At 44.2% G+C, this 20,902-nt stretch overlaps 1 protein-coding gene across 2 annotated transcripts in view; it reads right to left on the bottom strand.

Moving 5' to 3' along the window:
• The window catches only part of LARS2 (leucyl-tRNA synthetase 2, mitochondrial), a 159,817-nt gene that overhangs the window by 23,294 nt on the left and 115,621 nt on the right, over positions 1-20,902 (bottom strand). For both annotated transcript variants that reach the window (XM_001147749.8, XM_009445342.5), the window contains 5 exons: positions 12,351-12,451; positions 9,310-9,492; positions 7,514-7,683; positions 5,283-5,360; positions 1,458-1,569 (listed from right to left, as the gene is read on the bottom strand). In XM_001147749.8, the coding sequence (XP_001147749.2) occupies positions 1,458-1,569; positions 5,283-5,360; positions 7,514-7,683; positions 9,310-9,492; positions 12,351-12,451 (644 nt within the window). The remainder of the gene's footprint in view (positions 1-1,457; positions 1,570-5,282; positions 5,361-7,513; positions 7,684-9,309; positions 9,493-12,350; positions 12,452-20,902) is intronic.

Raw genomic sequence — 20,902 nt, 5'->3', positions numbered from 1 at the left:
AGTAAACTGGACCTTGATTCAGTCTTGCAAGCAGCAAAGAATGAACCAAAGGAAACTTCAGAGTCAGACCCATCCAAATCCTTACCCAGGTTTTAGGATTAGTTCCTGATTTCCAAAGCCCTTTCCACTTTTTTGGTTGATGCTTAAAGTCAGAAACTGTAGATATGGTACATAAACAAAAAACTGGCTGGCAAATCCTCCCACTACGTGAACTTCAATATTTGGCTGAACAAGTTTAATTTTAAAGTGGCTTTAGATATCAAAAAGGATAAAAATCCAAACTAAGCTCATGGGTTTACAATGAAAGTGAAATAAAACAGATTCGCTTTTCCTCAAGGAATGAAAAACACTTCCTTTTGACAGAGACACTTATACTGTAAAAAAGGGGACCCTGGAAAAATAAGTCTCATCTTAGCTAAAAAGAAAAAGGAACCACTGCTCCTCCTGAGGAATTAAGAAGCAACTCTGAGGGAGATGGTAGGGCCCAATTCCCAATGAGTCCCTCAAATCAACAAGGAGTACTATGTTTTAAAGTAGAAGGCAATAAACAAGGCTTTGTGAGAGACACAGGCAATACTCTGTCAACTATAAATCCTACTGTAATTTCCACCTATTTCCTGTAGGCATAAAGTTGCTTGGGTGGTGGGAATTTCAAATAATCCTCAAATTCTTCTTATCACTCAAGCTTACACTGAGACTCGTGGTTTGCTCAACTAAACAACATGCATTTCTTCTCTGTGACACCACATCAGTAAATTTAATTAGGAGAGATCTTTTTTTTAGAAGAAATCTTTTACGTCAACGAAACTGCCAAGTCACATGCATTTCAGATGACCTATTTCTAGAAACATCTGAAGACTTTCCCATGCATGATCTTTCAGGAGCTCAATTACATGTCACTTTGCCCCTCCCTATATGCTTGGCCTAATCCCAATTCGATGATTATGTGAAGTCCTGGTTTTGTCCAGGCTAACAGTTCCAATGATGTGGAGAGTTCTAGGGGCTGAAATTCAAGCAGGCAGTCAGGCCTGCTTTGATGCCTAGATTAGGAATAATTGGTGAAGAGTGCTGAATTACAGTGTAAGTTTAGACCTATAACTTAATTTCCATCTGTACAGTGGTATTAAACATGAGTTTTTATCTTAAAAAGACCACGCAGGTCATAATATGTGGATACTGGGGGGCTGAGTCACGAGAAGGGATTAAGATGGTAACATCAACACCCACATTAGTCTGGGCACATTATTCAAAGCAGGGAAGTGTCTTTCCTTTTGGTAGGGGTGACCATGTGGATGAAGTACTACCATTCAGAGTACAGGACAGAGAGGTTGCTGAGTATAGATGCCAAATGTTGGACCCTATGTCTGAGGACATCTGAGTCCTGAATGTTGTTCAAAAAGAGGCTTCGACAAATTCTAGTTAGTAGTAACTGGTCAAAAAAAGACTCTGCCACGTACCTGCCCAGATCTCTGAGGTTACATGAGGGGCCATTGGAGCAGCCATCACCATCAGGGCACACAAAGCATCCTCAAACTCAGGGCTGTGGAGAATGACACTCTGAGAGGCTTGCTAAGGAAGAGGAAAAAAAAGTAAGAAGACTGAGGTGTAAAAATAAGCACGGGTAAGAAAGACCATTAATGTATCTGAAGTCCAGAGACACAAGCTGGTAGGAAGAAACCCCCTTTGCCATCCATTTCTGCTTGGGACAATGAACTTCCCCTACTTAATGACAGCACTGAGATAAACTACAGCAAGCCAGGTGTGGTAGCTGACACTTATACTCCCACTACTTTGGGAGGCCAAGAATTTGAGATCAGCCTGGGCACTATAGTGAGACCTCATCTCTATGAAAAATTAAAAATTAAAAAATAAAAAAAAATTAGCCAGGCACAGTTGCACATACCTATAGTCCCAGTTACTTAGGAGGCTGAAGTGGGAGGATCACTTAAGACCAGGAGGTCAAGGCTGCAGTGAGCTATGACTGCACCACTGCACTGAAGCTTGGGCAACAGTGAGACCCTATCTTTAAAAAAAAAAAAAAGCTCCAGCAGCAGCAACAACAAATACATGATGTTAACTTATTTAGTCCTCACCACTCTTTGAGGGTGGTATTCTTACCCCATTGGACAGATGAAGCAGCTAAGGATCAGCAAGGGAGGTCAATCTGCCCCCAGGCACACTGTAGCCAAACTCTTACCCACTCTGCTAGGTTTCCTCTGTGCTGCAGGTCCACAGAGAAATGCACCGAGACCTGCTCAAAGGTGTTAAACTGTGAAACACCTAGGGCAGGGGGGCCTCTATACCCTACTTAGGGACCCCTATTCTCTGAAATACCTTTGGTCAATTCCGGCAAACATAGTTGTGTTTAGCTCTGTGTGTTATTATTAAGGACTTCCCAAATTCCGGAATGGAAAGACAGAAATTCATTATAGTTTCATTTCAGTGTCTTGCTTTATTTTTTCTGATTAAAAAACTAACACACACTCAGCACAGAATATACAGGAAATGAAAAACTACTCATAATTATACAACCTAGAAAAAAAGGTATATTTTATCCTTGTCTCCAAAAATGCAAAAATGTGTATATAAATGCTTATTGCACATGTAACATTTTCAGGATTGGTATTCTTGCCATATGAACACTTCCTTCTTTTTAATTTTAAAAATTAATTTTTTTTTAAATAGAGATGGGGTATCTCACTATATTGCTCAGGCTGGTCTCGAACTCCTGGGCTCAAGCCATCTGCCTGCCCTGGCCTCCCAAAATGCTAGGATTACATGTGTGAACCACTGCACCCAGCTCATATGAACACTTTTTTATCTTTTTTTTTTTTGAGACAGAGTCTCTCTCTGTTGCCCAGGCTGGAGTGCAGTGGTGTGATCTCAGCTCACTGCAACCTCTGCCTACTGGTTTAAGCAATCCTCCTGCCTCAGCCTCCTGAGTGCCTGGGACTACAGGTGCACAGGTGTGCACCACCACACCCTGGCTGATTTTTTGTATTTTTAGTAGAGACAGGGTTTCACCATGTTGAGCAGGTTGGTGTTGAACTCCTGACCTCAAGCGATCTATCTGCCTTGACCTCCTGCAGTGCTGGAATTACAGGCGTGAGCCACTGTGCCTGGCCTTGTGTCATGTGTTTTTACTTAACATTATATCATAAACAGTTTCTGATATTAAGTATTCTTCAAGACATGAGGTTAATGGTGGTGGCACATTCCTTTCTTATTGATATGACATAAGTCATTTCACAATTCCCCCATTAGAGGACACTGGGGTTCCGAGTCTCTGTGATTATAAATTATCTGCAATGAACACTCCTGGATCAGAGGATATAACACAATCAACCTGATAGCCGAAGTGCTTCCTGGCAAGGTTACACCAACCACACCTATCACTGGCATGTAAAAGTCTATTCTGCCATCTTTGCAATAGCATGGGGAATAATTATGCCTTTATTTTTATTTTTTTGAGAGAGAGCCTCGCTTTGTCACCCAGGCTAGAGTACAGTGGCACCAAACAGCTCACTGCAACCTCAAATTCCTGGGCTCAAGGGATCCTCCCGCCTCAGCCTCCTGAGTAGCTAGAACTATAGGTGCATGCCACCACACTTGGCTAATTTTTAAATTTTTTATAGATGAAGTCTTGTTATGTTGCCCAGGCTGGTCTCAAACTCCTGAGCTCAATCGATCCTGCTGCCTCGGCCTCCCAAAGTGCTGGAATTACAGGCATGAGCCACTGTGCCTGGCCCTGAATAGTTACGTTAAAGTATTCTCAGCAAATTTGACAGGTATTTAAAAAAAAACAAAAACAAAAACAAAAGCATCTTGTTTTAAATTTGCCTTTCATGATAATTAGAGAGGCAGACTTTTTTTTCTCCACAAATGTATTGGCTATTTCTATAACATTTTCTATGAGTTATTATCTTTTCATATGCTTTGACCATTTTTGGTTAGGTATTTTCATATTAATATGTAAGAGTGCTTTACACGGATATTAACCTTCTGTCTGACATGTTATAAATTTTTTTAACATACTGAAAATGTCAAGTTTTATGTAGTCAAATTTGAAATTTCTTCCATTGTTCTTTTTTATCTTTATTTTACTTTTTAAAAATTACCCTTTTAATTTTATTTTTAGAGACAGAGTCTCCTGCTCTGTTGCCCAGGATGGGTTCAAGCGATCCTCTCGCCTCAGCTTCCCGAGTAGCTACAGCTACAGCTGTACGCCACCATGCCAGGCTAATTATTTTATTTTATTTTTTTACTTTGTTTTTGAGGCGGAGTCTTGCTTTGTCGCCCAGGCTGAAGTGCAGTGGCGTGATCTTGGCTCACTGCATGCTCCGCCACCTGGGTTCACACCATTCTCCTGCCTCAGCCTCCTGAGTAGCTGGGACTACTGGTGCCTGCCACCACGCCTGGCTAATTTTTTGTATTTTTTAGTAGAGATGGGGTTTCACTGTGTTAGCCAGGATGGTCTTGATCTCCTGACCTCGTGATCCGCCTGCCTCAGCCTCCCAAAGTGCTGGGATTACAGGTGTGAGCCACCATGCCTGGCCTAATTATTTTATTTTCTATGCGGCCCAGGCAGGTCTTGAACTCCTGGCCTCAAGTGATCTTCTCAGCTTGGTCTTCCAAAGCGTTGAGATTACAGGCATGAGCCACCATGCCTGGCCCCCACTGATCTTAAAAGCTTGGAGAGGACTTCATTTTAAAAAAGCATTTGTCAATAGCTTTAATGAATGCTTTTGTTGTCCAGTAGCTAAGAACATTTGTTGACAAATCCTTTCCCTGGCAAGAAAAATGGTAGTCACACTTAGCAAGAAGGAAGTCCATACTGAAAAGGCTGACTTTTGGCATTGGTGAGAACGATCCTGATCCATCCAGGTTAAATGAATATCAAATGTAATGATGCCGAGGAGGTATCACAATTCATTCATGAAATCAGACAGCGGGGGTGCAAAGAGCCAGAAGACAGGGAGGCCTGAGTCTGGTCCTAGATTTGTCACTAATCAACCAGACATGTCATCTAACTTCCCTGGGCCTCAATGTCCTCATCTGTAAAATATTGGGGGAGAAGGGGGTTTGGACCAGAAAATCTTTAAGAACATTCCAGCATAAAACTAGGTTGTGACTATGGAAAAATGTTTCCTTAAGATAATCAAGCCACACTGAGGCGGTGACACAGTGGGGGTGCTCTCTGTCCCTCTTGGGACCCTGTGGGGCCCCTTGCCACACCTCTCCCTCCCTCCTCTGCTACCAGCAAATGAGGACAGGCCACTTACCGAGAGGGCATTGCTGAGTCCCATCAGCTGAGAAATTGCAGAATTCAGTGAGAAGTCCTCTGTGAAATGGGTGGTCACCTATTAGTAAAGGTTCAATTATTTACTTATTTCAAAATTCTTTTAAGCTTTCCACAAAAAGACTGAATTATCAAAACAAAAAAAAAAGGAAAATGAATGGGATGCAAAGATATTTATAAATATATCTACTATCTCAAATAATCGCTATGTTTCATCTACACAAATATTTTAAAATTCAAAGTCAACACTGTTTCCACTGTTTAAGACTATTCTTCCACATATCTGGGATACTGTTGGTTCTCATAGTAGGTGCTTAGAAAAACAGTGCTAGTGGCTGGGCACAGTGGCTCACACCTGTAATCCTAGCACTTTGGAAGGCCGAGGTGGGTGCATTACTTGAGGTGAAGAGTTCGAGACCAGCCTGGCCAACGTGGCAAAACCCCATTTCTACAAAAATACAAAAAATTAGCCGGGTGTGGTGGCGCATACCTGTAATCCCAGCTACTTGGGAGGCTGAGGCAGGAGAATCTCTTGAACCTGGGAGGTGGAGCCTGCAGTGAGCTGAGATTGCGCCATTGCACTCCAGCCTGGGCAACAGAGTGAGACTTTGTCAAAAAAAAAAAAAAAAAAACAATGCTAGTAACATGAATAGGATGCAGGACCCACTGATGGGTAAACTCAACATAACAGAAAACAGGAATAAAGGATGCCACTTCTGCTTGGTTATGTGACTTTGCTTCACAGTGACGGTTTTTAGAATATGGGATAAGGTTAATTTTACTTTTTTTTTTTTTTTTTGAGATGGAGACTCGCTTTGTCACCCAAGTTGGAGTGCAGTGGCGCAATCTCAGCTCACTGCAACCTCTGCCTCCCAGGTTCAAGCGATTCTCCTGCTTCAGCCTCCCAAGTAGCTGGGATTACAGGCGCATGCCACCACGCTAGGCTAATTTTTTGTGTTTTTAGTAGAAACGGGGTTTCACCATGTTAGCCAGGATGGTCTCAATCTCTTGATCTTGTGATCTGCCCGCCTTGGCCTCCCAAAGTGCTGGGATTATAGGTGTGAGCCACTGCGCCTTGTCAATTTTACATTTTGAAATGTACAGTCAACATAAGAACATTAACACAACTTGTCAGCTTTTTCATGTTTCTGTGCTTTTCCATTTTGACTATAGGCAAGAATACAGAAAAGTAACACATCTTTAAGGATGTCAAGAGTTTCCAACTTGTTGAAATAACCTAATTCTTTTATCTGACAGAATAGAAGAATTTGCCAAATCCAGGGAGAAAATATGTGGTATGAACTCAATCGCTCAGGCATCACTCAGACCCCTACATTCATTCAGGGAGCTCTGTTCCTCCACACAGAGAGGGTACAGAGGCCAGAAATAAAGCTGAAGAAGTGTCAACAAATAAGACCATGCTGGACCCAGGGCCACTTCAGGTTATACAAACCAGAGAGGCAAAAACCTGCCATGCATTATTGTCTTCATTATCAGAGTGCAGATGAGCGACACTGATTAACTTTATGTCTGAATCAGCATACCTTTTTTTTTTTTTTTAAATCAGCTTAAGAAGAATTTGGGATATCAGATACCCATTACAATGACTTTGCAGAAGTTAACCCACAATAGTTCACATGGATATTGTGTAACAAAGTAACTGAGTGGGAAAGTCCTCACTATGTGGAGGACTGGGATTCTAATCTCTGCTCAGTTCCTCACTAGCCGTGTGACGTTAGGCAAGATATCTGGACATCATCTCTGTCCCCATCTGTACAATGAGGAGGCTACAGAGGACAGTTTCTTAATGCCCCTTCCAACTCTAAAATTGTATTTCTGTTAATGTAACATACGCGGTGTTATCCTGGATGACAGGGTGATCCTGGATTTGGTTCTCTGCTTGGATGTGTTAAATGTGGAAACATGGAAAGTGGCAGCTTCCTGAGACCCAGGATGGACAAATGTGAGACATCATCAGAGAGCCATTTCCTGGGGGCATCTCTTTCCATTAGAACGTATGCACTGTTGATCCACCTTGGTAAAGTACCCAAAACAGTAGGGCCAATCAATCAAAGCAAGAAGGACCGCCATTGCCAGGAAGGAAGACCCACAGTGGCCCAACCCAAGGCAGGGAGGGCAGCAAAGACCACAGGCAAAGGTTACCAAAGAGTGCTTGGTTACAGAGTTAACCCCTGGAATTGGAGAGTTTCTGACCTGAGAGATGACGGAGTTCTTGTACTCCCAGAGCTTCCTGGCCTCGGCTTTCTCCTTGTTACTCAGCAGCTGAGGCTGGGGAGACTTCCCAGAAGCCCTGGCCTCAATAAACCGAGTTGTCAAGGTCCACAGTCGTTGTTGCCATCTCAGCACCCCAGGGAGAGCATCAGCTGAATTCAGCATCAGTAAATGAGAAAGAGAGAGTGTGCAACATAAGGGTGATTGACTTGGTATAACTAAGCGGAGAAAAACACCTGTGAATTGATGTGACACTTCACTGCACCCTGATGGATTCCTCTGAGGGCAGGCTGAAGGATCCTCCCTGGCCTTCAGTGTCTGAGAATTCAGACCAGGACCAATTCTATCTCATTTTAGTGCCCAGATTCAGAGCACTGGATGGCAGGGCCACTCAAAGTGCCACCCACCAACGGTCATGAGCTCAGAAGCTTGGTCAAGATGAGCCCTGGTGCCCCGCCGCCTTGATTAAGCAAGCTTGCTGGGACAAAAATGCCATGGAGTTAACATGGTGCTTTGGAGACAGTGCTGACTCCTGCTGGTGCAAGCTCTTACCTTGTGGATAGCATGACTGTGCTTGCAGCCACACTGCTGTAGAGTGTGAAGCGCATTGGCACAATCCCTGTCCTTGCAGGTATGTGTGTTTTCCATATTTTACACAAGCTCATCCAATCCAGCTGCTGGTCTGATCTTCTGGTAAAGCTGAATGGCTTTACCTGGTGGCCCTGGGTTATACCAGTAGCCAAATTAGGGTCAGTCCAGGTCCTTGTACTGTCTGGCCACTAGGCTAGGCATTCTCAAGCCTGAATGCACAGCAGAACCTTCTGGGAGGCTTCTTAGAAAGATTCCTGGAGCCTGTCCCCTGGGTTAGGGGTGGGAGCCAGAACCTCCACCTGTCTGTGCTTTGCAAGCCCCCCAGTGATTCTGAGGCAGCTAGTTCTAGGACTGGCATCTGTGACCACTGTTCCAGACCACACTTCCCACTAGCCACAGCTAGTTGGAAATCAAAATAAACAGTGATTTCTCAAATGACATGGATACTTCACACAAGGTTCAAGTTTCCAGGCATCTGACTTCCTCTTCCCACAACAACACTTAGGGCTGATCACATGAAGTAAAAATGAATGACTGTTGGACGGGTTTATTCTAGAATAGCCAGATACTCAAGATTATTTTACTTCATGTCATTTTAGTACTAAACAACTCTGGAGAGACAAATCTCCCCTAAGTGGGGAGATGAAGGGTGCTGTGGGTGACTAAGAGGCCATAGGTAACAACAGGTCCAGACCCCTCCCGGGGCTTTCTGGATTGGTGAGGGAGAATGACACTGTTCTAGAAAAAACCTTGCAGGGTACATCAAGAAAGAGGGAACTGGCCTCTTTGGACTATAGCAGGCCTAGGAGTAGCTCAGAAGCCAGTCTGTCTCCAAGGAAACCACTCTCAAAGCGTGGTCCTCGTAGAGTGTGCACTGGAATCACCGCTGAGCTTGTTCAAAGGCCACCTCCTGAGCCCCATTCTGGAGGCTGTGTCAGCAGGCATGGGCAGAGCACTGGAATCTGCATCTGCAACATGTTTCCCAAATGATTCTGAGGCTCGCTTATGTTTGTCAACACCCGTCTAAGAGTGGTGCAGGATGCTGGTCAAGCTGCTACTTGCTCTATGGAACTGATTCCTAGAATTCTCTACTACTGTCTTCAGCAAAGACATTTCCTTCCTCAAACTCCTTCAAAGTCCAGGGCAGATCACAAAGGAAGCAAGTCAGGAAGAGGAAGGTGACTTACTTTTCACATCCCACAAGATATCCTTCTCAGGAGGGGCAGCAAAAAGGATGTAGAGCCGAATCGTGTCGATCCCATACTGCTCCACAACTTCCTCTGGGTCCACCCCGTTGTGTTTGGACTTACTCATCTTCTCCCACGTCACCTCTAACTTCTCTTTCGTTTTTGCATGAACAGGAACGGAACCTAGATGCCAAAATAATCTATAGGTATGGTATGTGTGATTGTGAATTGCTTCTATAGAAATAGCATCAATAAGAAAAAACTGGGTGAGCGATGGAAAGTGTCCATTTGAAGAATCACACTAATTCACTTAACAAGCCGCTTTATCTCCCTCTGTATTGTTATAAAAATATTTTTATTTTTAAATGAATGAGGCCCACCTTCCTCCCACAAACCTTTGCGAATAAACAGGACAGTTATAATGGCCTGTGCCAGCTTTTTCTATAAAACAAAACAATTTCCCCCTTTACAAGTGAATTATTTATACACAAAAAAGGAAAGTAAAAAAGAATTTTGAAAAACTCGCACACGTTGCCATTTTCTTGATGAATTAAGGGTCTCTTATGGAAGTTGGCAGCCTGACCTGTCCCATCCATGTTGCAGTCATCAAAACATGATCTCATCCTCTCAGGGCACATGGAATTCACTTACCGGGCTCATGGTAAATGTGTTGGTCCCTTTGTGGTGCCAGCCACCCACACCCTATTCTTTGGAACTGTCTCCTCCCCTACTCACATACCACTGGTCTAGATGGTGCTGATGGAAGGGGTCTTAAATGGCCGCATTTGGATGAGGTGACCTTGTTGCCAAGCCCTACTGGAGAGGACTAGTAAGAGCACCTGGCAAGGCTAAGCCTCTATCTCACGAATTGGAGCTAAGAGATACAGAAACTCAGTTTCCATGTTGCTGAACACTGGGACCATCAGGTCCTAAGGAGATGGGGCAAGACTTGCCACTGCAGCTACCCAAGGTCACTTGGTAAATTGAAATTGGGGAGAGCAGAATCCAAGTCTGGCAGATGAAGGAGAACAGGGCAGAAGAACAGAGAGAAGCAGGAAGAAGAACTAAGAACGAGAGAGCTGAGAAAGAGAGAAGGAAAAAGGAGTGGCTGGTGACTTCCTATGAGCAGTGGGGCCTAGCTCTATTTTCTGCAACTGGGTTTGGGTGGATTTCTTTTCCTTCCAGCCAAATAATCTCTGATTCCAACAGCAACCAAGCTAACAGGGGACCGATGTACAGACCTAAAAGCCAACTCCATACTTCATAAGAGTTACATCCATGAAGGAGACAGAAACCTGCCCTTGCTGATCAAAGTATTCTCACCCAGTAGGCAAGACTACGTGGGAAGGGAAAAGATGTTCACAATACTGCCTGACCCCATGACAGCAGAGAAGGGGAGACTGAAGTCCTAGATGTTTATCCACGCTGTGGTGAGACTCAGGGAACCACTGGCCCCTTTACCCTGCCCCAGGCTGTGTCTAGACCTTAAAACACTGTTGTGCAAATTAGGAAAAAATGTATCTTTCTGGGCAGAAAAGTTGAGAAGTTAGAAAAAGTCACCCTCTTTTGGCAGATGTTGCCCTGAAATGTATGGCTTGACAAACGGCTGCATTTCAGGCCCTACTGAAATCACAGCCTTGGCTTGGTTCTTTTGTGTAGCGCACAAACTGCACAGTTATACATGGGCATCCTTGCCTGTTACAGAGAACACTTCACTAACTGTGAGGCTGAATTCTATGTGCACCTGAATTTAGTTCTTTCCCTCTGTCATCCATGCTGGAGAAACACTGCCGGTTCTGCTTCTCCAGCTTCTTTTTCTCCCACGGACCGTTATAAACCTTGATATATTTTGCTTTGATGAGGTAATTGCATCGACTGCTTCCCTAAACCCTGTCTCTAATGTTTGGCTGGAGAGGCTGCCTACCATTTACAGGGTTGTCGTGTGACCTAATCTCATCCATTATGCACTAGTTTTTCTAAATGTAATGGTCACAGTGCTGGGGGTTTCTCACAGCTGTCCCTATGTATACTGCATGTCTCCAACTGTTTTCTTTCTTTCTTTTTTTTTTTTTTGAGACAGAGTCTTGCTCTGTTGCCCAGGCTGGAGTGCAGTGGCATGATCTTGGCTCACTGCAACCTCCACCTCCCGGGTTCAAGTGATTCTCCTGCCTCAGCCTCCTGAGTAGCTGGGATTACAGGCGCATGCCACCACGCCTGGCTCATTTTTGTATTTTTAGTAGAGACGGGGTTTCACCATGTTGGCCAGGATGGTCTTGAACTCCTGACCTCAGGTGATCCGCCTGCCTTGGCCTCCCAAAGTGCTGGGATTACAGGCGTGAGCTACCACACCTTGCCCCTACCTATTTTCTAACATGTCATATATTCCACGTGTGTGCTGGGTGCACGTGATACATCCTCACCATGGCACCTGAAGATCTTGTGATCCTCAGGGTGAAAATGAAGGGTGAAATGTAAAGGGTAAAGGGTGAAAATGCAGTGGAAGGAAAAGGCTTGGGAGAGCTGGGACAGGAGGGAAGTTCGGGGAATCAGGGGGAGGTGTTTTACTGGGAAATGCTAAGAGGGGGCTGCTCTGGGGTGCTACGAGTAAACAGAGTGCTGCCCCCCAAGGTTCTGAAATGTGCCACTAGAACATGTTGGGAGAAACACTGGGAGTACCCCAGTTTTGGAAGAATGTGTCTTGGGCCTGGGGGCTCTATCCCTGAGGTGGGCTTTCAAAGATGGTCTGGGATAGGAGGTGATGCCTGAGTTGACTCTGTTACATACAAATGAAAACCCTGCCAGAAGCTGAGGTGGCACTTTGGCTGAAGGGGGCTGCAGCAGAGGAGCAGACGGCCAGTCCAGGACCAGGCTTCAGGGGGCGCAGGCCCAGAGGGAGCTGAGGCTTAGAGACCACACAGCCAGCGGGTCTCTCTCTCGCATCCTCCCCACTCTAGAGGCAGATGCCTGCTTGCTCAGTAGCTCTCAGGCCTGGCCTTGGCTCTCTGGGAGTACCTGGATGGGACCGGATGGGCCATTCTTACCTGTGAGATCCACTTCCTCTCTCTGTAGATACTGTCCAGATGGTAGGCGGAATGTCTGCCCCTTGATAAGGCCTTGGGCCAGCAGCTTATGAAAAGGCTCCCTGAGGAAAGATGACAGGAAAAGAAAACAGGAGTGGGACATGAGGCATTGAGAAAACAGCAACACAGACCTTCCCTCGGATGGGCAGAAGTAGCTGCGCCTCATAAAAGCAGGTGGGCTGACCAAGGCCACTTATAAACCCAGCTTAAACAAATGGCTCCTTAGAAACAAGTGATAAGAAAATAAATTCAGGCCGGGCGTGATCCACCTGCCTCGGTCCCCCAAAGTACTGGGATTACAGGTGTGAGCCACCCCACCTGGCCTAAAAAAAGTTTTAAACCATATAAGTCATATATGACTATAAACCTTCTGTTCAAATCCAAACACTACCACTCCTTTCTAGGCCTATGTCCCTTTCAGGAGGCAGCTCTTATTAACAGTTTGGTATATATCCCTGGAAAAGTCTGGAGACATTTTTCAATGCCTTTGTATACATAAATGTATACCTACCCACATATGGTTTTATAGATTTTTGGGGATTTATATAAGTGGGATTATACCTTATGTATACTTTATGGTATTTCACTTAATGATATGAATGGATTTCTCCATGGCAGTTCATATAGATCTATCTCACTTTTTAAAAAGTTACCTAGTGTTCTGAAATATGAATGGATTATAACTTATTTATAGTACCTGTTTTAAAAAGTAGTTTTAGTTATACCCTTACTGGGTAAATAGTGACATATAAACTTTTTCTCATAAGAGGATAAGAACAGGCTGACCTTCATACTGAAATTATTGCAAATTTGCAGTTGTTTATTCTTAAGAATCTGCCTGATTCAATTTTGAGGCATTTCAGCAAGACCTATTCGAAACTCAAAGAATGATTTATGGCGATATCTGCTGATAACACACGTTAAGTATTTCGTGTTCAGGGTATCAGGTAGGAGCACTCATTTCCTGGAGATCCAGTGATGTTCCCGACAAACATCACCAGTACATGGCTTTGGTTGCTCAAGGTAAATTTTTAAAGGTGTTTTTAGGACAAAAGTTAGGAGGGAATGATCTGGATTCAAAGATAAAGACAGGTAGGATGATCAAAATCAGCAGCATTGGCCAGGCGCAGTGGCTCACGCTTGTAATCCTAGCGCTTTGGGAGGCCGAGGCGGGTGGATTGCCTGAGCTCAAACTTTGAGACTGGCCTGGGCAACATGGTGAAACCCCGTCTCTACTAAAATACAAAAAGTTGGCCAGGTGTGGGGGCGCGCACCTGTAGTCCCCGCTGCTTGGGAGGCTGAGGCAGGGGTTGCTTGAGCCCAGGAGGCGGAGGTTGCAGTGGGCCGAGATCATGCCACTGCACCCCAGCCTGGGAGACAGAGCGAGACTCTGTCTCCAAAAAAAAAAAAAAAAAAAAAAAAAAAATCAGCAGCATTAAGCCTCAAGAAGGGGCTGGGAATCCAAGGAATCCTGTTCTCAGGTCTTGTATTTTATCAAGTGGCACAACACTGCCACCTTCCGAGAACGGACAGAATTGCAACCTGCGAAAAACTGACTAACCCCAGCTGTTCAGCCCAAGGCTGCAACTTCTCCTGCCTCGTCTTTTATAACTTTTTTTTTTTTAAGGTAAACTGTTGAAGCATAGCACACATATTGAAAAGTGTGAGTCCTAGGGGTATAATGATGAATCTTCACAACATAAAACACACTTGTGTAACTGGCATTCAGCCCAATTAGCAGAACGTGAAATCAACCTTCCATCCGCTTCTAGGCACTGTCTCCTCACTATGGGCCCCTATAGCCTGACTGCTAACACTATCATTTCATCTGCCTGTTTCTAACCCGCTTGTAGCCATTTCTTAGTGAGAGCTCTCAGGGGATGTCCACATGGGAGGCTTTCCCCAGAACTGGCAGGCAGGTCCTCAGCAGTGCACCCACACCAAGGCCTGCTAGTTACATGAATATATCCTAATGTCTGAAAGCTCCCAACAATGAAACTTGACAGTTGAAGCTTTTCTGGACTGTCTTCTCTGAGGGTTGCAGTGCAGCAGGGGCCATCTCAGATGGATCATCTAGAGCAGGGATGGCAAAACCTAGCCAACTATCCCCAGTGCCCTTGCCTACAACCACCCAGACACCATTCATCGACAGCAGCACTCCTGGTGCTCAGAACGAGTCTCAGAATTCTTCTTCGTACCATATAATCAGAAAGCACAGAGTTATTATGTGAAATGTATCGCTTATTTCTTCGGTATTTCTTGAGTGCTTGCTATGTGCCTGGCACTGAGCTAGGCACCGGGGATATAATGTTGGGCAAAGCAATCTCTGCCCTTGGGGAGCCAGCCTGTTTACGATCACTGAACCAAACCAATGCCTGACAACTCTCAGAGCTGTGAGGGAGGAAAAGAAAGAGTGCAGTCATATTTGAAGAGCTCCTCCTCCCAATCAAGTCCAAATTCCTCCGCATAGCCATCCAGGACTTCTCCCTGTCCCCTGCCACTCCCTCTGCTCTTTCAAATGTTGCCTGCACGTGCTTCCACGTCTTTACTCACGCCATTTCCCAAACTGTTATCAAAACTCTAGTCCTCCTTCCTGGCTCAACTCAAATGCCATCTCCACTGAGAAGGTATCTCCTGGTCAGAATTAGAATTAGTTGTTTTTTCCTTCCTGATGCATCCTGTGTAGTGCCTGTAATTGTATCTAGCAGCTATTACATTTTATTGTGTATTTAGGTAAGCTGCTTGCCTGTCTTTCTCCTGTGAGGAGTAGGAGGATGATTTTTTTTTTTTTTTGAGACAGGGTCTTGTTCTGTCACCCAGGCTGGGGTGCAGTGGCACAATCACAGCTCACTGCAGCCTCAGTCTCCTGGGCTCAAGTGATATTCCCACCTTACCCCTGCAAGCAGCTGGGACCACAGGCGCGCACTACCACACCCAGCTAATTTTTTGTATTTTTGGTAGAGATGAGGTCTCACTATGTTGCCCAGGCTGGTCTTGAACTCCTGAGCTCAAGCAATCCTCCTGCCTCGGCCTCCCAAAATGCTGGGATTACAGGCATGAGCCACTGCTCCTGGCCTTGAAAATCCTTAAAGGCCACTCTCAGTCTCCAGTTCCTAATAGATGCTCAGTAATGTTAATTGCCTTGAACTCAATCAAGCTTGTTTCAGTGGATGAATAAACTACCAGCAGCAGGGGTGGGGGATAACGTGAGTGGGACAAAGTGGAGGCAAGAGAGGAGGGAAGAAAGAAATGAGTGAAGTGGGGCACTGGATGCTATACTTTCCAGCTAGTGCCACCATCTTTTTGCAGGGAGGGGTGCATTGAAAGATCCCAAGCAGCTGAAGCAAGAGAATGAGAGCAGGGGAATGCCCCGATGAGTGCTCACATGGAATTTCCCAGTGGGGAAAGGGGCGCTTCCCAGCTCCTAGAATCCTGCTCATTCCCAAGTGTTTTCCCTCCACTCTTCCAGGGAGCCAGGGAATGGGCTATAGGGCGTTGGGAATCTGGTTTTCACTCTCTTGGCTGAAGCTGGCCATGTCTACTCTCCTGCGTAGTTTAGCTCTGAATGAGTCACACTTGTTTATTCATTCAACACGTATTTACATGATAATTGGGTACACAGCACTAGGCAATTAATTGGAGAGCTTACAATAAGAACAGGCAGCCCAAGACATGCTCATAAATAACCATCAGCACTACAAGAAAGATGTACCAAATGTGATTTGGAGGCGCAAGGTGCACAGGAATGAAGGACAAAGGACATCAAGGGCCCTGCTGGACTTGGAACCCAGGCCTGCTGGAGCAGAGATCACATCACATTGCCAAGTTCATTATTCAGATTCACAATTGGGGTAATGTGTTTCCCTTCTGTTCACTCATTCATTCACTCAACAGATGGTATTTGGGAACAGACTTGTGTATGCAACTGAGTTATTCATTCATCATAGTGACTGTGCACAGCAGGGGCCTTTATAAGTGAGTGGAAAATGTGCAACTCTAAACCACTAACAAACCCTTCTGACTCAGGGACCATCAAACGCGGGAGTATTAGGCAGGGCCTCCGCCTTGAAGAAGGCCCTGGATTTATCTGAGTCAGCTTTCTTCCTACTCCTTCGGTATATCCCTGGAGGTAGATCATGCTTGCTTGCACTGAAGCACAGCTATATGTAAGCACAATGATGAAAACTGGGGGGAGATCTTCACAATTTCTTCATTAGTTTAGACTGCACTAACTCAGAAATTGCAACAACTGATAGCTGCTGGGCATTGAAGGCCACATTTGTCCCACTTGGAAGAAGGAAAGAAGGAAGGGAGGGAGGCAGGGAAAGAGGGGAGGGAAGGTAGGGAGGGAGGAGAGGGAGGAAGGGAGGGAAGGAAGGGAGTTGCTAATTGTTAGGATAAACAAGGAAATTCAGAACATTGATTGATTGGTCATGTTAAGTGCTCTTAAAAAAATCACCATATACAAGGAATGTGCTAATTACAGTATGAGCAAAGAATATCAGGATGTATCAGAGCCCCACCTTCTTGCTGCAGATGACATTTACCTATTCATGAAGCCCCAGAGAGCCTGCTGCCCACTCCCCTGACCTCGTGGGAGAGTGGCCTGCCAGGCTGCAGATCTTTGAAGGCCATAGATCTCTGAAAATGGTCTCCAAATTGGACTTTTCATTAAATCAGACTAAGTTTACCTTCCTCTTCTTCCTTGTTCTGTGCCCCGGGCCATCATGTCACATAATTAGCCTAGTTTCTAAGTATTAGCCATGGCTCATTCTTGAAATATCACCATTCCCATTTCCTAGCAGCCAGTTAGTGGCGCAGAAGGAGGGCTTACTAATACAGCAGGACCCAAGTAAAGCTTCTCTTCCCTTCCTGTTCCTTTTCCCAGTAGCCCCGTTTCTGGCATGATCAGAGAAACAGAGAAGAAAGCTCTGTGGATAGGGGCTTGCTGTGCTCTCCACGGTCAGCAGGCGGCCTGCCCTTCTCATGGGAGCTCCCTGAGCAGCTGCTTGCTTCTGACAGCCACCACTTTCTGTTGATTCCAAACTGAAGGGAGAAATTCAGTTTGGGGAATTTAGTGTCTAAGTTGCATTACAGAGCTACAACAAAAAGTGACAAGATTCCATGTTTACAGCGGTCTCCCACAAAGGGAGAGAAAAGGCTTCCTGATCTCATTCAGTGAAGATGGGCCACGACATGTTCCCACGCTCTAATGTGCCCCCTCTCTTTCAACCTGGTGCTAACCACCAGAAGGAGGGAAGCTGAAAGCTGATCCTACCCCACACCCACAACCACAGCAGGAGGCTCAGCATATTTTCCTTCTTTGGAATATATACGATACTGTAAATGACAAAGTTACACAATCATTATAAAAAATCTGGAAAAAATCAGAAGTATATTGGGCTCACCACCCAGAGATAGCTAGTGTTAACATGTTGGCATGAGTTTTTCTAGTCTTTTCTCTTGCTTTGAGTATGTGTATATATGTGCTTGTATATATAAAGACAAAGATAACCAAGCTGTATCTTGCTTTTTCTATTTCTCATTACTTCAGATGAATTTCTCCATGTTATTAAACATTCTTTGTAATTTAATTGAAAGTGTTGTATAAGTGTGCTCCACGTAGATGGATTATACTTTATTTACCCTGTCTCAGCATTTTGGGGCATTTAGATTGTATCCAAATTTTTAGCTACTTGAAATAACACTTACATGAACATCTTGGTGCATAAGTTTGCATTTCTGATTATTTCCTTAGGATAGATTTTTAGCAGTGCAATTAGTGCATCCAAAAATGAATAGTTTTAAGGCTCTCGCTATGTATTGCCAAACTGCTTTTCAGAAAGATTGTTCCAAGCTACTTCCTGCAATATATGAGAGCTGCTCTTATGCTAGCTTCCTTACTACATGGAAGATGGCATCTCACTGCTGAATAATTTATATTTGCCAGTGAGGGAAATTTTTTTTTTTTTAAATCATAGAAATGGGGTCTTGCTGTGTTGCCCAGGCTGGTCTCGAACCCCTGCACTCAAATGATCTTCCTGTCTTGGCATCCCAAAGTGTTGGGATTACAGGTGTGAGCCATCGTGCTGGGACGGAAACATTTTACAGTGTAAGATGTTTATTATTTTATAGTGTGATAAAATGTTTATTAATCATTTGGATATCTTCTTTTGTAGGTTTCCTGCTTACATTAATTCCTGGTTAATCATTAACTTGGTATTTCAGATTACACAACTAAGGCACCTGCTGTCCTGTGTGGTGGCACACTAAACTTGGAGGCCAGCCTCTTACGTATGGTAAGGAGACCTTAAAGTTCAAACTGCAAGCCTAAATGTGCAGGTGATGAAAAAAATGTCCACAACTCTTACAAAACAGGAAAGATGATTAGATATACATAAACCTTTGCTGTCTGTATTTGAAGAAATTAGAATCAGAGTGAAAAGAGTGCTCAGAGATAACTGAGTTCCTAACATATGAGGCCACTGAGACCCAAAGGAGTTCAGCTTCTTGTCCACACAGCTAATCAGGGGCACCACTGAACATGGACAGAGGTCTCTGGATTCCTGTTTCAGAGCTGCTACTTGAGACAAGGGCTGAGGGGCTCAGAAATGTTAAACTAAAATGGAATAGCTGTACTATCGTCTCAAATAGCCTCCTGAAATTACAATGCTAATCAAAAGGAATACAGAACTAGACTAGGAAATCCTGATTTATACAGATTTCAGAAATACACATGTGGTTGACAGGTCTCAATTTTTCCTCCCAGCCCAGCTTGATAAAGTTGTTTGGAGGCTCTCAAAAATTCTGACTGTAGAATTCCAAATTACTCATCTCAGAAAGTGGGTGATTTTCATTTCATGTGTGGCTGACTGGTTTACCAAAACACCTCTAAGAAAGAGGTAATGCACCGGGAGAGTTTTCAGAGGCTGTTGCTGCCCTGATGTGATCCAACAAGAGTAATGCTGACAGCAGCACTGAGTAACAGTTAAGATGACTTTCTGTACCTTCCTCAAAGGTCAGCCTTTTCAGTACTTAAAATAAGCCTCTTTTGGAGGAGGAAAGCATGGAACAGAATCTTGAACAGAATTTAAAAACAGATTCAAAAAAACAAAACTCCATAGGTCTATTTCAATTTACACCATATAGTTGTTCCTTAATGTTGATGGTAAAGCAAAATCCAGGTGTTACCTGGAGGATCTGCAAATTGGCAATGCATTTGAGTAAAAACAAAGTCATATTTGAAACTGCATTTTAAAATTACATCAGCATGCAGCAAACCCTTTTTCCTGCTTGAATATAGTCTTAAACTATTGTAAATAAGTCATAAAAATAGCCAGACCCTGTCCTATACCTTAGGATACTTGGCCATTGAATAATTTACTGATTGAGTACTTCCATAAAAAATCATTCAGAAACTGGCAGAAATATGCTCTACTGTTAAGGAGCTAGAAATCACTTACATATGGTCTTTGTTTCCAGACCTACATAAGAAGGAGCTATTCCCCCAACTTTTTTTTGTAGACAGTGTCTTACTTTGTTGCATAGGCTAGAGTGCAGTGGCAATCATGGCTCACTGCAGCCTTGAACTCCTGGACTCAAGTAATTCTGCTGCCTCAGACTCCCAAGTAGCTGGGACTACAAGTGTGCACCACCACACCTGGCTCATTTTTTTTTTTTTTTTTTTTTTTTTTTTTTAAACAGATGGAGTCTCACTATGTTGCCTAGGCTGGTCTCAAACTCCTGGCCTAAAGTGATCCTTCCACCTTGGTCTCCCAAAGTTCTGGGATTATAAGCGTGAACCACCACGCCTGGCCTGAGATGTTTCTCAAGTTGTATTTGGTTTTTAACTTAAGTTTGAATCAATTCTCCCTAGCCCATGGAGGATATTTCCTTTGTTTCTTGTTTTGTTTTAGAAACAGGGTATTGCTATGTTGCCCAGGCTGGAATCAAGTTCCTGGGCTCAAGTAATCTTCCTGCCTCAGCCTCAATCTCAGCTTCTGGAGTAGCTAAGAACATAGGTGTGCACAACTGCATGAACTGGAGAACATTTCCTTTGAAGAATATAAACTTCTATCTGTTTGTTTCAAGGGATTAAACTCAATTTCTTTTTCTTTTCTTTGCTTTTTTTTTTTAATTTTTAGACAGAGTCTTGTTCTGTTGCCCAAGCTGGAGTGCAGTGGCACGATCTTGGCTCACTGCAGCCTCCGCCTCCCAGGTTCAAGCAATTCTCATGCCTCAGCCTCCCTAGTAGCTGGGGGCTACAGGCGCATGCCACCATGCTCGGCTAATTCTTGTATTTTTAGTAGAGATGGGGTTTCACCATGTTGGCCAGGCTGGTCTCGAACTCCTGACCTCAAGCAATCCACCCGCCTTGGCCTCCCAAAGTGCTGGGATTACAGGTGTGAGCCATCACATCCAATCTAAATTCAATTTCTTAAAAAACAAAACAAAACAAAACAAAAAAAACACTAAAAATGTGTAATATCTGTGAGACCATGACAGTAACAGGA

Source organism: Pan troglodytes, chromosome 2, assembly GCF_028858775.2.
Source record: "Pan troglodytes isolate AG18354 chromosome 2, NHGRI_mPanTro3-v2.0_pri, whole genome shotgun sequence".
Lineage (NCBI taxonomy): Eukaryota > Metazoa > Chordata > Mammalia > Primates > Hominidae > Pan > Pan troglodytes.
The sequence above is the reverse complement of the archived record's forward strand: the minus strand, read 5'-3'. Positions and strand labels throughout refer to the sequence as shown.